General features: G+C 37.1%; 1 protein-coding gene across 5 annotated transcripts in view; it reads left to right on the top strand.

Moving 5' to 3' along the window:
• The window catches only part of AGO3 (argonaute RISC catalytic component 3), a 127,738-nt gene that overhangs the window by 75,392 nt on the left and 38,815 nt on the right, over nucleotides 1-13,531 (top strand). For all 5 annotated transcript variants that reach the window (XM_027109112.1, XM_027109117.1, XM_027109114.1 and 2 more), the window contains 3 exons: nucleotides 2,278-2,400; nucleotides 2,733-2,866; nucleotides 6,020-6,204. In XM_027109112.1, coding sequence (XP_026964913.1) covers nucleotides 2,278-2,400; nucleotides 2,733-2,866; nucleotides 6,020-6,204 — 442 coding nt within the window. The remainder of the gene's footprint in view (nucleotides 1-2,277; nucleotides 2,401-2,732; nucleotides 2,867-6,019; nucleotides 6,205-13,531) is intronic.

Genomic DNA, 13,531 nt, shown 5'->3' with positions numbered 1-13,531 from the left:
GGGAGAAAAGAGACATCAATACTACTTTTAAAACTGACGGGGCTTCCCTGGTGGCACAGTGGTTGAGAGTCCGCCTGCCGATGCAGGGGACGCGGGTTCGTGCCCCGGTCTGGGAAGATCCCACATGGCCGCGGAGCGGCTGGGCCTGTGAGCCATGGCCGCTGCCTGCGCGTCCGGAGCCTGTGCTCTGCAACGGGAGAAGCCACGACAGTGAGAGGCCCACGTACCGCAAAAAAAAAAAAAAAAAAACTGACGGAATTAAGGCAAAATGAAAAATGAAGGCAACTGGATCTTATCTTACTCTCTTCTTGAATACCATGTAAATTGCCCAAGTGAAGAGAAAAAAATCTAGAGATCAGAACATTACCCAAAACAACTTAATAACACTTTCAAAAGCAGTTTTAGAGATGGTTGGAAAAGGGTTACAGAATTGGCTCTTTCATTTTGTAAGGCAATTACCAAAAAAAAAAAGAAGACCTTGTTTTCCAATATAGTTTGTAAAGAGTAAGTTATTACATGATATTTAATTAGGAAAATACAGGCTGACTCTCATCATGGATTTTTCTCTGATCTACTATGACAAAATTTTAAAACCTTTAAGAGACTAGAACCTCTCACTATCAATATAAAATCTCAATAACTAGTTCTACCTCATTTATTACAGCTTTTCTGTTCAGAGAGATGATATTGTACAGTGATTGAAAGCACAGGTTTTGGAATCTAACAGCTCTGGGTTCAAAGTCTAACTTCTTTACTCACTTACTGTTACCATTATTGTATTATTATAATTATAGCATCTGGTAGGCTGGTGCAGTGATTGAGAGTAGGAACTCTAGAATCAGAATGTACATGGTTTCAAATTATATATCACTTGCTTAGCTATATGGTTTTAGGCCAATCATTTAACTGTTGAGATTTAATTTTATCCTCTGTAAAATAAAGATTATAAAAGACTTTATAGTCATAGGTTATTGTGAAAATTAATTATAAAACATTTAGCACAAGCACATCACCTACCAACTCCTGGTAAATAGTAGTTGTTGTTATTGTTTGTAACCTTACAGAAAAAAAATGGCATTTAAGCTTGAAGAAAAGATACATTAGTTAGATGCATTAATTAGATGCCTAATTTAGAAAACAAATTTTCCTGCACATTGTGGGGAGATTCTTTTTACATACTTAGATTATATAGTGTTTTTTGTTTTTGTTTTTGGTGGTACGCGGGCCTCTCACTGTTGTGGCCTCTCCAGTTGCGGAGCACAGGCTCCGGACGTGCAGGCTCAGTGGCCATGGCTCACGGGCCCAGCCACTCTGCGGCATGTGGGATCTTCCCGGACCAGGGCACGAATCCGTGTCCTCTGCATCGGCAGGTGGACTCCCAACCACTGTGCCACCAGGGAAGCCCTATATAGTGTTTTTTAATAGAGTGTTACTCCAAGAATTGAGCATTGCCTTTTTTTGTAACCTTGTTTGACCTTTATTCTGAGACTAAGTAAATATGTTTTGGAAAACGCATTATAGCACACTATGAGCATGAATTACACTTTTGAGATTCAAGTCTACAGTGAATTACAATAAATTCTTTATCTTTGCACATTTTGGTATATTACATAAAAATTATAATCTGTGTCTCATACTGGCTTTCTTTTCTGTCTCAAGTGTATCTCTTAAGTAAATTTTATAATGTGCTGTGTTTTATCTGAAAATATTCAAGGAGATTTTGTATAACTTGTAATCAGTTAGGAAAGAAAGCCTTAGGATTATTGATATTTGCTGTCGAGATCTACATAAAATAAATTTCAATAGTATATATCCAGATCCTCTAATTAGAAGTAATTAACCATTTTTAGGTCAGGTATTGGGTTGGCCAAAAAGTTCATTCGGGTTTTTCCATAAGATATTAGGGGAAAACCCATACGAACTTTTTGAACCTTATATTTCTCTTGCAGTCTCTCAACCACCCTCCCAAAGTATATGAGGCTTAATCATATAAAGTTACAATTTTCATGAGTCATAAATAGTTGAAATTTCTTATTATGCAACCTAATACATTTAAATGTTCTGTAAATTATCAGGAGTTTCACAGACTTCCTACAGTCCACTCATGATCTGTGGTCCCCAAGTTAAGATTCTCTGCTCTATAGTGAGGGTACCATTATCTACACCTGTCAGTATTATAAAACATTGTTGACACAGTGAAGAAAAAAAGTTAGAGGGTTCTAAAGCAGGGAATTTGGGGGAATTTTGAAAGTAACTACAAACTTTTTCTGTTGTTAGGTAAGAAGTGCAAATTATGAAACAGATCCATTTGTTCAGGAGTTTCAATTTAAAGTTCGGGATGAAATGGCCCACGTAACCGGACGCGTACTTCCAGCACCTATGCTCCAGTATGGTGGCCGGGTAAAACCTCTTGATAGTTTTTAAATTATAATCATACAGTTTCTGTGTGTGGAGAGAAGGGCTTCCTAGCTAAGTCTGGAATTTAAAAAGTGTTTTATTGTTCCAACAATTTTTTTTGTTTGTTTCAAGATCAGTGTCTTTGCTTGAACTTAGTAGAACTTTTGTTTTTCTATGATAAAGATATAAAATATTGATTTAGAACAGCCTGTTCCATGTAGAATATCAGATATATATCAGTTCAGCAATTTGAAATGCTTATTTTCAGCTCATTCCAATAAGTTATATATTAAATGTTTGTTCATTTTTGCCTTATTATTTCTCTTTCTCTGTAGAATCGGACAGTAGCAACACCAAGCCATGGAGTATGGGACATGCGAGGGAAACAGTTCCACACAGGAGTTGAAATCAAAATGTGGGCTATAGCTTGTTTTGCCACACAGAGGCAGTGCAGAGAAGAAATATTGAAGTAAGGCTTGTCATTAGTTTCACTTTGGGACCATTTTGTTTTTAAATTTTGTATTTCAGTTTTAAATTACTCAGCTAATATTCTAACCAGTGTTGCCTCAGTATGAAGTATATTTAATCACTGAACCTTTAAAAATGTTTCTTCTCGTTACTTTGATGAAGATTCCTGAATTTGTTGGTCATATCTAAGTCACTGATTCATTCTTACAAGCATCCTAATGGACTAGCTTATGTGGTATAGCAGGAGTACCATTGGCTTTTGATGGCGAACAGATTAGATATAATTCTCAGGTTTGCCACTTCCTAGTCTTACTACCATGGATAATTTATTTAATCTCATTATGCTTCACTTTTCACCTTTTAAAAATAGAGATAATAGTACCTATTTACTGAATGAGGATTAAATAACATCCTTATTTCTCAATTGAGTTCTTTGAAAGAGTCATTTAATTTCTCATTTTCACTTCCTTACTTTCCAAAATTTGACCTGCATCTCCACTACTTTTCCTCTTCTCCAGATTCTTTCCCTCAACAATCTTCTGTTTAAATTTAAAACAAACACAAAATCTTCTTTTTTTTTTTTTTTTGCGGTATGCAGGCCTCTCACCGTTGTGGCCTCTCCCGTTGTGGAGCACAGTCTCCGGACACACAGGCTTAGTGACCATGGCTCACGGGCCTAGCCGCTCTGCGGCATGTGGGATCCTCCCAGACCGGGGCACGAACCTGTGTCCCCTGCATTGGCAGGCGGGACTCTCAACCAGGGCACCACCAGGGAAGCCCTTCATTTTTCATTTTACCTGATTTAAGGCTTCCAGGCTTCCATTCTCTCTCCTTCCTTGAAATCTTAGTGGTCTGCTGAAACTGGTTACTGGAAGAACTTCAGTATCTTTGTGCTTATCAATTCTAATGGTCTCCTCTCAGCCATTATTTTTCCTCAAAATTTGTGCAGCATTAGATACAATTGACTACCTTCCTGACATTCTCTCCATTCTTGCCTTCCTGCTTTCTTTTTATCACTTTGGCTTCCTTTCTCCTCTACACCATCTCCTTTGGGACTCTAATCTTTGGGGCATTGGCAGTCTCAAGGGCTTCTGCTGTTACTCTTGTTTGAGGAGTTGTGCTACTGTGAAAAGAGCACCAGCTCCACTTGTGACTACCTCCGCTCTAAAACTTCTAGGTTTGTCTTTGACAAAGAATAACATTAAAAATCATATAACGTTTAAAAATTTTCATTTGCCTCTTAAGTCCTTTCTCCATTTTCATATATTCTGGACAAAGAAACTGAGTACTGTATGCCCTCTAACTGTCTGGTATTTTTTTCCATTTCCACTCATTCTGCTCTTTACTGAAAATGCCTCCTTCCTGTCTCTACATTTCTAAATAATAGCCAGTCTTCTGTGATTTGTGATGCTGGAAATAATCCATAGTAGTAAACATAGTAGTTTATCATTTGTACTTGTCACTTCCTGTATAAAATAGAATTATATTATAATTATCTGTGTAAGTTTCTTGTCTCCCCTCTGGAATCTAATTTCCCTAAGAAAATGATTATGGTCTAATTTAAGTCTCCACTAACAGATCCTATAAAATATGCCCATAATGAATAGTTCTTGAGTGACATAGAGACCAGTTTACCCCAAGTCAATTCAGAATTTGCCTCCTTCATGTGAGAAAAATTATTTTCTATTTAATTCTGTTCACTTCTTTTTATTAGCTCCAAATCTTATGTCTTAAGGTTCACTTAGTATATTTTTTTTAGTATAGTTTTTTTGTTTTTTTTTTTGCGGTATGTGGGCCTCTCACTGTTGTGGCCTCTCCTGTTGCGGAGCACAGGCTCAGGCTCTGCGGCCATGGCTCACGGGCCCAGCCGCTCCGCGGCCATGTGGGATCTTCCCAGACCGGGGCACGAACCCGTGTCCCCTGCATCGGCAGGCGGACTCTCAACCACTGCGCCACCAGGGAAGCCCTTTTAGTATAGTTTTTATCCCCTGGCTTTCAAGTAAAATGTCATGAGGACAGTTAAGGAGAATGCTGCTATTATCTTACTTGACCTCCAGAGACCAAAGAAAACACCTCCAACTGTTTTTCAAGCTTCGAGATACTCTTTTCATTTTACATTTTTTATTCATGGCTTGATAGAAGTCTCATAGTCATTGGGCTTATGGCTCTTGTTCAGGCTAACTGAAAATATTCAACTTCATACTTTCTTGAATTAAATACTAATAAGGAAAAGGAGAAGGGAATTCCTACAAACTCCATCTCTGTCCTGAGGGAATCAGTGTTTTTGAGCAAAGATCACTCAGATCCTTGACGTAGGACCGTATTTGTTTTGAAAACAAGTAAAGTGATTGTTAAATCCCAACATTATTACTTATTTATCCTAGGCTAAGTGCAGAATTTTGTTTAAATAAGAAATTATTAGTCTTTTGTTTTTTCAGTGTGGATAAAAGTACATTAAAGTGCTGTCTGCCTCATTTCTTTTTAAATGTTTTCTTGTTTTTTTTAATCTTTTCTGAGGACAGAATCTTTCCTGCTACCCTAAGTGTCAGATAGGTATTATTGTAGAAAGAAATTCTGCACTAGGTCATAGTTCTTACTCTTGCCATTTGTCTAATAAGCATTTGACCTTGGTCAAATACTTAATATCCCTGAAACTGTTTCCTGATTTATAAAATGGCAGTAATACTTTACCTACCACTTTCTTATGAATCTTGTCAGGATCAAATTAGAAAATGTATGAGTGTGCTAAGTGCTTCACATGTATTATCTCATTTAATCTTCACACCAACCCTATATTGAAAGTGGTCGTTTTACAGATGAGAGAAACTGAAAAAATTTGCCTAAAATTCCATAGCTAGTAAGTAACAGAACTAGAACTGGAACCTGTAGAGCTGAGCTCTTAACCAGCACACTCTATTACTAATGTCCTTTGTGAACTACAAAATGCCACATAACTGTACAGTAGTGTGCTTAGTTTGCCAAATAGATTACTGACCAACCATTGCCCTTAACATCAGTAGTCTGGTCACCTCTTCTTATATGTAGCACACAAATCTTTGCTTCATTCTCCATTCCCTTCTCAAACTTTCCATTACTAATTTGTAGGTGTTGCTGACTAGACAAAGGTTTTATTTTTAGTGATTTCTCCTTCTAGGGGTTTCACGGACCAGCTGCGTAAGATTTCTAAAGATGCAGGGATGCCCATCCAGGGCCAGCCTTGCTTCTGCAAATACGCACAGGGGGCAGACAGCGTGGAGCCCATGTTCCGGCATCTCAAGAACACGTACTCTGGGCTACAGCTCATTATTGTCATCCTGCCAGGGAAGACACCAGTGTATGGTAAGGATATTGTATTAAGATTGCATTTTTCCTCAAGTACTCAGTCTTCCTTTTAGGGACTTAAACTGGAAGTCCAGTGGTTAAGACTCTGCGCTCCCAGTGCAGAGGGTATGCGTTCAATCCCTGGTTGGGGATCTAAGATCCTGCTTACCACACGGCACGGCCAAGAAAAAAATATTCCTTTTAGAATTATGCTAACACATATCCTAAAACTATCAAACATTAAAATATATTTTATAGCTATAGTATTTAAAACCATGTATTGTTACTATAAAAAGACAAATCTGGAGAGCAAACTAAATAGTCTGAGACCCTGTGAAAAGAATTTCAGTAAAGGAAGCATTACAAAACAATGATTAAGGGAAGAATTATTTATTAAAAATGTCATTGAGATAACTTGAGTATCAGTATAATGTAGCAGTTAAAAGCACAGGCTCTGGAGTCAGACTGTGCTGCTTAATACCCAGGTTTTGCCAGGTATACTACCTGTGTGATACTACCTGAATTACTTAACCACACAAAGCCTGAGTTTCTTCATCTATGAAATTAGGATACTACAAATACCTAACCCGTAGAAGGTAGCTGTAAGGATTAAATAAATTTACATATGTAAACTGGGTCTATGATAGCACCTGTCATACAGTGAGTGCTCAATAAATGTTAGCTATTATTATTGTAAACAAGTTAAAGTGTATGAGATTAATATGTTAAGTATAAATCATTGAAACATGGAAAAACACAAAGAAAGTATAATTTTCAAACTACTGAATGGAGTATAATTATTTAAGCTTAAAATGATAGAATTCACATAAGAAAATTTGTTAGATTTGACTGCATGAAAATTAAATTTTCCATACATCACAGGTGTCTAAAATTAAAAGGAAACCATAGAACGTGAAAAATATTTGCAGCAAATGGAGACAGCAAAGGGCTAGTTTATTATTAGTTAAAATATCCATATGGATCTGTTATTGCATTCAAAGGAAAAAATTTTTATATTCTCCTACATTAATGAGCAAAGAATATAAACCAAAATTTCTCAAGAAAAAACAAGTAAATATTTGAGAAAATGTTGGTTTTCACCAATAAAGAAAAGTACAAATTAATAAAAGGAAAATTTTTATGCTACTAAATTAGCAAATATATTTAAATACTGTACTACCCAGTGATTGTGAGTATGCAGTGAATCTAGTATTTTAATATATTGCTGATGACAGTATAAATTGATAATATCCTTTCATCGAAAGTATAAAAATGTGCTTGCAGTCAACAGCTCAGTATTTCCCATTCCAAAAATATGTTCAAAGAAAAGAATTCATAATGTAGAAAAATCTCTATGCACAAAATTTTCATAATGATATCTATGACACTGAAAAACTACTAAGAACTGGTTTTAAACAGTAAGTTGTATGTTGGTGAAATAATATGCAGTGATTAAAAATAATGGTTATAAAATTTGAAAGATATTTTTTAAGTTGTGATAAAATACAGAAGGTGTTAAACTCAAAGAATTTGTAAATCAAGGTAAGAACAAACAACTGAAAAAGACAAAGGACATAAAAAAGAAATGCAAATGGTCAATTATCAATGCAAAGATGCTGAGCCTCATTAGTCATTAAAGAAATATGAACTAGAACAAATTATTTTTCACCAACAATGATAATACCCATTTTTGGCAAAGGCATGAATAAATGTACATTCTCATACACTGTTGATGGGAGAGAAAGTTGATATTACCATAGCCTCCAAGCTGATATTCTTGCCTTCATTCCCTCTAATTCACTTTCAGTGCATTTTCTACACTGCTTCCCTCAGTGATTCAGTGAGTGATTTTTCTAATTAATAGATTTTATTTTTTAGAACAGTTTTAGATTTACAGAAAAATTGAGCAGATAGTATAGAGAGTTCCTATATGCCTTCCTTCCCCTGTACACAGATTTCCCTTTTTTTTTTTTTTTTTTTTTGCGGTACACGGGCCTCTCACTGTTGCGGCCTCTCCCATTGCGGAGCACAGGCTCCGGACGCGCAGGCTCAGCGGCCATGGCTCACGGGCCTAGTCACTCCGCGGCATGTGGGATCTTCCCAGACCGGGGCACAAACCCATGTCCCCTGCATCAGCAGGCGGACTCTCAACCACTGTGCCACCAGGGAAGCCCCAGTTTTCCCTATTTTTAACATTTTGTATTAGAGTGGTACATTTAATGAACCAGTATTGATAAATTATTATTAACATATTGTCCACAGTTTACATTAAAGTTTACTCTTTATGTGTACAGGTCTATGGGTTTTGACAAATCCATAATGTCACGTATCTACCAGGACAGTATCAAAGAATAGTTTCACTGCTCTAAAAATCCCCTGTGCTCCACTTATTCATCTCTCCCTCCATCTCCTCAAACCCCTGATAACCACTGGGCTTTTTATGTCTCTACAGTTTTACCTTTTCTAAAATGTTATATAGTTGGAGTCATATGGTATGTCCCCTTTTCTGATTGGCCACTTGCAGTTAGCAATATTTAAGATTCCACCATGTCTTTTTGTGGTTTGATAAAGCCATTTCTTTTTAATGCTGAATAATATTTAATATTGCATTGTGTGGTTGTACTACAGTTTGTTATACATGTACCTGTTGAGGGTCATCTTGATTGCTTCCAGTTTTGGGCATTTATGAATAATACTGCTCAAACATGCATGTGCAGGTTTTTGTGTGGACATATGTTTCTAACTCAGTTTGGTACATAACCAGGAGCACAACTGCTGTATCAAATGATAAGACTGCCAAAAAGTGACTGTACCATTTTGTATTCCCATCAGCAGTGAATGAGAGTGCCTATTGCTCTACATCCTCCTCAGCATTTGGTATTGTCAGTTTTTTGGATTTTAGCAATTCTAATAGGCATGTAGTAGTATTTTATTGTAATTTTAATTTGCAGTTCGTTAATAACACAATATTGAGCACTGGACTTCCCTGGCAGTCCAGTGGTTAAGACTCTGCGCTTCCACTGCAGAGGGCACGGGTTCAATCCCTAGTTGGGGAACTGAGATCCTGCATAACTGTGCAGCTTGGCAAAAAAAAAATAGAGAGAGAGAAAGAGAGAGAGAGAGGGAGAGAGAGAGAGCACCTTTTCATGTGCTTATTTGCCATCTGTATAGCTTTGATGAAATGTCTGTTCCAATCTTTTGCTCATTTTTTAATTGATGTGTTTGTTTTCTTATTGTTCAGTTTTAAGAGTTCTTTGTATGTTTGGATACAGGTTTTTTATCAGATACCTATTTTGCAGATAATTTTCTCCTAGGCTGTGGCTTGTCTTTTTTTTTTGCGGTACGCGGGCCTCTCACTGCTGTGGCCTCTCCCGTTGTGGAGCACAGGCTCCGGACGCGCAGGCTCAGTGGCCATGGCTTATGGGCCTAGCCGCTCCGCGGCATGTGGGATCTTCCCGGACCGGGGCACGAACCCGCGTCCCCTGCATCAGCAGGCAGACTCTCAACCACTGTGCCACCAGGGAAGCCCTTGTCTTAAGTGTCTTTCATAGAGCACAAGTTTTAAATTTTAATGAAGTCCAAATTTTAATAAAGTCATCAATTTTTTTCTTTCACAGATCATTTTTGGTGTTATAGTCTAAGTTTTTATACTGTGTTATCTTCTAGTAGTTTTATAGTTTTCCTTTTTTACATATAGGTTTGTAATCCATTTTGACTTAACTTCTGTGAAAGGTGTAAGGTCTGTATCTAGATTTTTTTTTTCTTTTTTTGCATGTGGATTCCAATTGTTTCAGCACCATTTGTTGGAAAGATTATCTTTCTCCATGAAATTGCCTTTGCTACTCTGTGAATGATTGACTGTATTTGTGTCAGTCTATTTCTGGACTCTATTTTGTTTCATTGATCTGTCTGTCCATTCATTTGCTAAAACCACACTGTCTTGATTAATTTAGCTTTGTGATAAGTCTTGAAGTCAGATAATGTCAGTTCTCTGACTTTGTTCTTCTTCTTCCCTGTTGTATTAGCTAATAGGTCTTTTGCCTATCTATATAAACTTTAGAATCAGTTTGTCAATATCACAAAATAACTTGCTGAGACTTTTGTTGGGATTACATTGAATCTATAGATCAAGCTGGGAAGAATTGACATCTTAATGTTAAGTCTTCTATCCTTGAACATGGAATATCTCTTTGTTCAGAGCTTCTTTGATTTCTTTTATCAGAGTTTTATAGTTTTCCTCATTTAGATTTATATCTAAGTATATTGTTTTTTTCTTTTTCTACTATAAATGGTATTGTGTTTTTAATTTTAAATTCTAGTTCATTTTTAGTATTTAGGAATACAGGTGATTTTTGTATATTTATTTTGTATCCTGAAACCTTGCTATAGTCACTTATTAGTTCCAGGAAGCTTTTGTCAATTTTGGGGGGTTTTCTGCATAGGCAGTCATGTTCTCTATGAACAAAGACAGTTTTATTTTTTTCCTTCCCAGTCCGTATACTTTTATATCCTTTTCCTTGTGTTAGCTAGGAATTCCAATACGATGTTGAATAGCAGTGGTGAGAGGAGACATTCTTGCATTGTTTCTGACTTTAGGGGGAAAACATCTAGTTTCTCAGCAGTAAACATGATGTTAGCTATAAGCTTTCTATAATTGTTATTTATGAAGTTGAGGAAGTTCCCCTCCAGTCCTAGGTTTTTTTGTTTGTTTCGTTGGGTTTTTTTGCGGTATGCGGGCCTCTCACTGTTGTGGCCTCTCTCGTTGCGGAGCACAGGCTCCGGACGCGCAGGCTCAGCGGCCATGGCTCACGGACCTAGCCGCTCCGCGGCATGTGGGATCTTCCCGTACCGGGGCACGAACCCGTGTCCCCTGCATCGGCAGGTGGACTCTCAGCCACTGCGCCACCAGGGAAGCCCTCCAGTCCTAGTTTTGCTGAGAGTTCTTATTATGAATGGATGATCGAGTTTGCAAAATGTCCTTTTCTGCATCTGTTGATATGATCATATGATTTTTCTTCTTTTTTTTCTCTTAATGTGATTAATTACTTTAATTGATTTTTGAAATGTTGAACCCAGCCTTGCGTGCCTGGGATAAATCCCACTTGGGAATGGTATATAATTCTTACACATTGTTGGATTCAATTTGCTAATATTTTGTTGAAGATTTTGCATCTGTGTTCATGAGAGATATTGATCTGTAGTTTTCCTTTCTTGTAATGTCTTTTTCTGGTTTGGGTATTAGGGTATTTTGGCCTCAGAATCATGAGTATTTCCTCTGCTTCTGTTTTCTGGAAGAGATTGCAGAGCATTGGTTTCATTTGTTCCTTGAATGTTTGGTAGAATTCGCCAGTGAAACCATCTGGGCCTGGTACTTTCTTTTTTTGGAAAGTTGTTAATTATTGATTCAGTTTTTTTAATAGGTACACACCTATTCAGATTATCTATTTCTTCTGTGTGAGATTTGGTAGTGTCATTCAAGGAACTGGTCCACTTCATGTAAGTTAACAAATTTGTGGGCCTAAAGTTTTTCATAATATTCTTTTATTATCCTTTAAATGTCCTTGGGGCCAATGACCCTTTTTTCATTTCTGATATTAATAATTTGTGTTGTCTGTTTTATTCTTGATTAGTCTGGCTAGAGGTTAATGAATTTCTTTGAACTTTTCAGAGAACTAGCTTTTTGGTTTCCTTCATTTTCCTCTGTTGATTTCTTATTTTCAATTTCATTGATTTCTGCTCTAATTAAGATTTTTTTCCTTCTGCTTGTTCTAGGCCTATATTGTTCTTCTTTATCGTTCTAAGGTAGAAACATAGATTATTGATTTTAGATCTTTCTTCTCTGCATTCAGTGCCATAAATTTATCTCTTAAGTACTGTGCATCACACTAATTTTGGTAAGTTGTATTTCATTTTCATTTAGTTTAAAATATTTTTAAATTTCTCAAGACTTTTTCTTTAATCCATGTCTCATAGAATTATATTGTTTAATATATAGATATTTTGGGATTTCCTGGCTATCTTTCCATTATTGATTTCTAGTTTAATTCCACTGTGGTCTGGGACCATACTTTGTATGATTTCTGTTCTTTCAAATTTGTTAAAGTGTGTTTTAGGACCATAATGTGGTCTTCCTTAATGAATGTTACATGTGAGCTTGAGAAGAATGTGTATTCTGCTGTTATTGAATGAAGTATTTTATAAATGACTCTTAGAATCAGTTGATTGATGGTACTGTTCAAGTCAGCTATTGAATATACACTTATCTTCTGCCTGCTGGATCTGTCAATTACTGATGAAAGTACATTGAAGTCTCCACTATAATAGTGGATTTGTTTGTTTCTCCTTGCAATTCTATCAGTTTTTGCCTCACTTGTTTTGGCATTCTTTTCTTAGCTGCATACATGTTAAAGATTGTCCTGTCTTCTTGAAGAATTGACACTTTTATTATTATGTAATACCCCTCTTTATCCCTGTTAATCTTCCTAGTTCTGAAATCTACTTTGTGTGAAAAAATACAGCAACTTCAGTTTTCTTTTTCTTGGTGTTAGCATGGTATATCTTTCTGTATCACTTTATTTTAGAATTGGTTTCTTGTAGGCAACATGTAGTTTGGGTCTTTTTTTTTTTTTGGTTGCGGTGGGTCTTAGTTGCAGCAGGCAGGCTCCTTAGTTGTGGCACTCAGGCTCCTTAGTTGTGGCATGTGAATTCTTAGTTGCGGCATGCGAGTGGGATCTAGTTCCCTGACCAGGGATCGAACCCAGGCCCCCTGCATTGGGAGCGTGGAGTCTTAACCACTGTGCCACCAAGGAAGTCCCTGGGTCTTATATTTTATCTTCCCCTCTTTTTCTCCATTTTATGTTTTTTTTAAAATAAATTTATCTATTTTTGGCTGCATTGGGTCTTCGTTGCTGCACGTGGGCTTTCTCTAGTTGTGGCAAGCGGGGATACTCTTTGTTGCGGTGCGCGGGCTTCTCATTGCGGTGGCTTCTCTTGTTGCGGAGCACAGGCTCTAGGCGCGCAGGCTTCAGTAGTTGTAGCACGCAGGCTCAGTAGTTGTGGCTCGCAGGCTCTAGAGTGCAGGCCCAGCAGTTGTGGTGCACAGGCTTTGTTGCTCCGCGACTTGTGGGATCTTCCTGGACCAGGGCTTAAACCCATGTCCCCTGCATTGGCAGGCAGATTCTTAACCACTGCGCCACCAGGGAAGCCCCTCCTTTTTATGGTTTTAAATGAGCATTTTATATTATTCCATTTTCTCTCTTACATCAATTATACTTTTTTTTTTTTTTTTACTTTTAATGGTTTCCCTAGAGTTTGCAGTATACACTTACAACTAATCTGAATTTGC

This window comes from Aethalodelphis obliquidens, unplaced genomic scaffold (assembly GCF_003676395.1).
Source record: "Aethalodelphis obliquidens isolate GAN/ISIS:26980383/991018 unplaced genomic scaffold, ASM367639v1 scaffold9, whole genome shotgun sequence".
NCBI classification, from domain to species: domain Eukaryota; kingdom Metazoa; phylum Chordata; class Mammalia; order Artiodactyla; family Delphinidae; genus Aethalodelphis; species Aethalodelphis obliquidens.
Note: the sequence above shows the minus strand (reverse complement) of the source record. Positions and strands in the feature narration are given on the sequence as shown.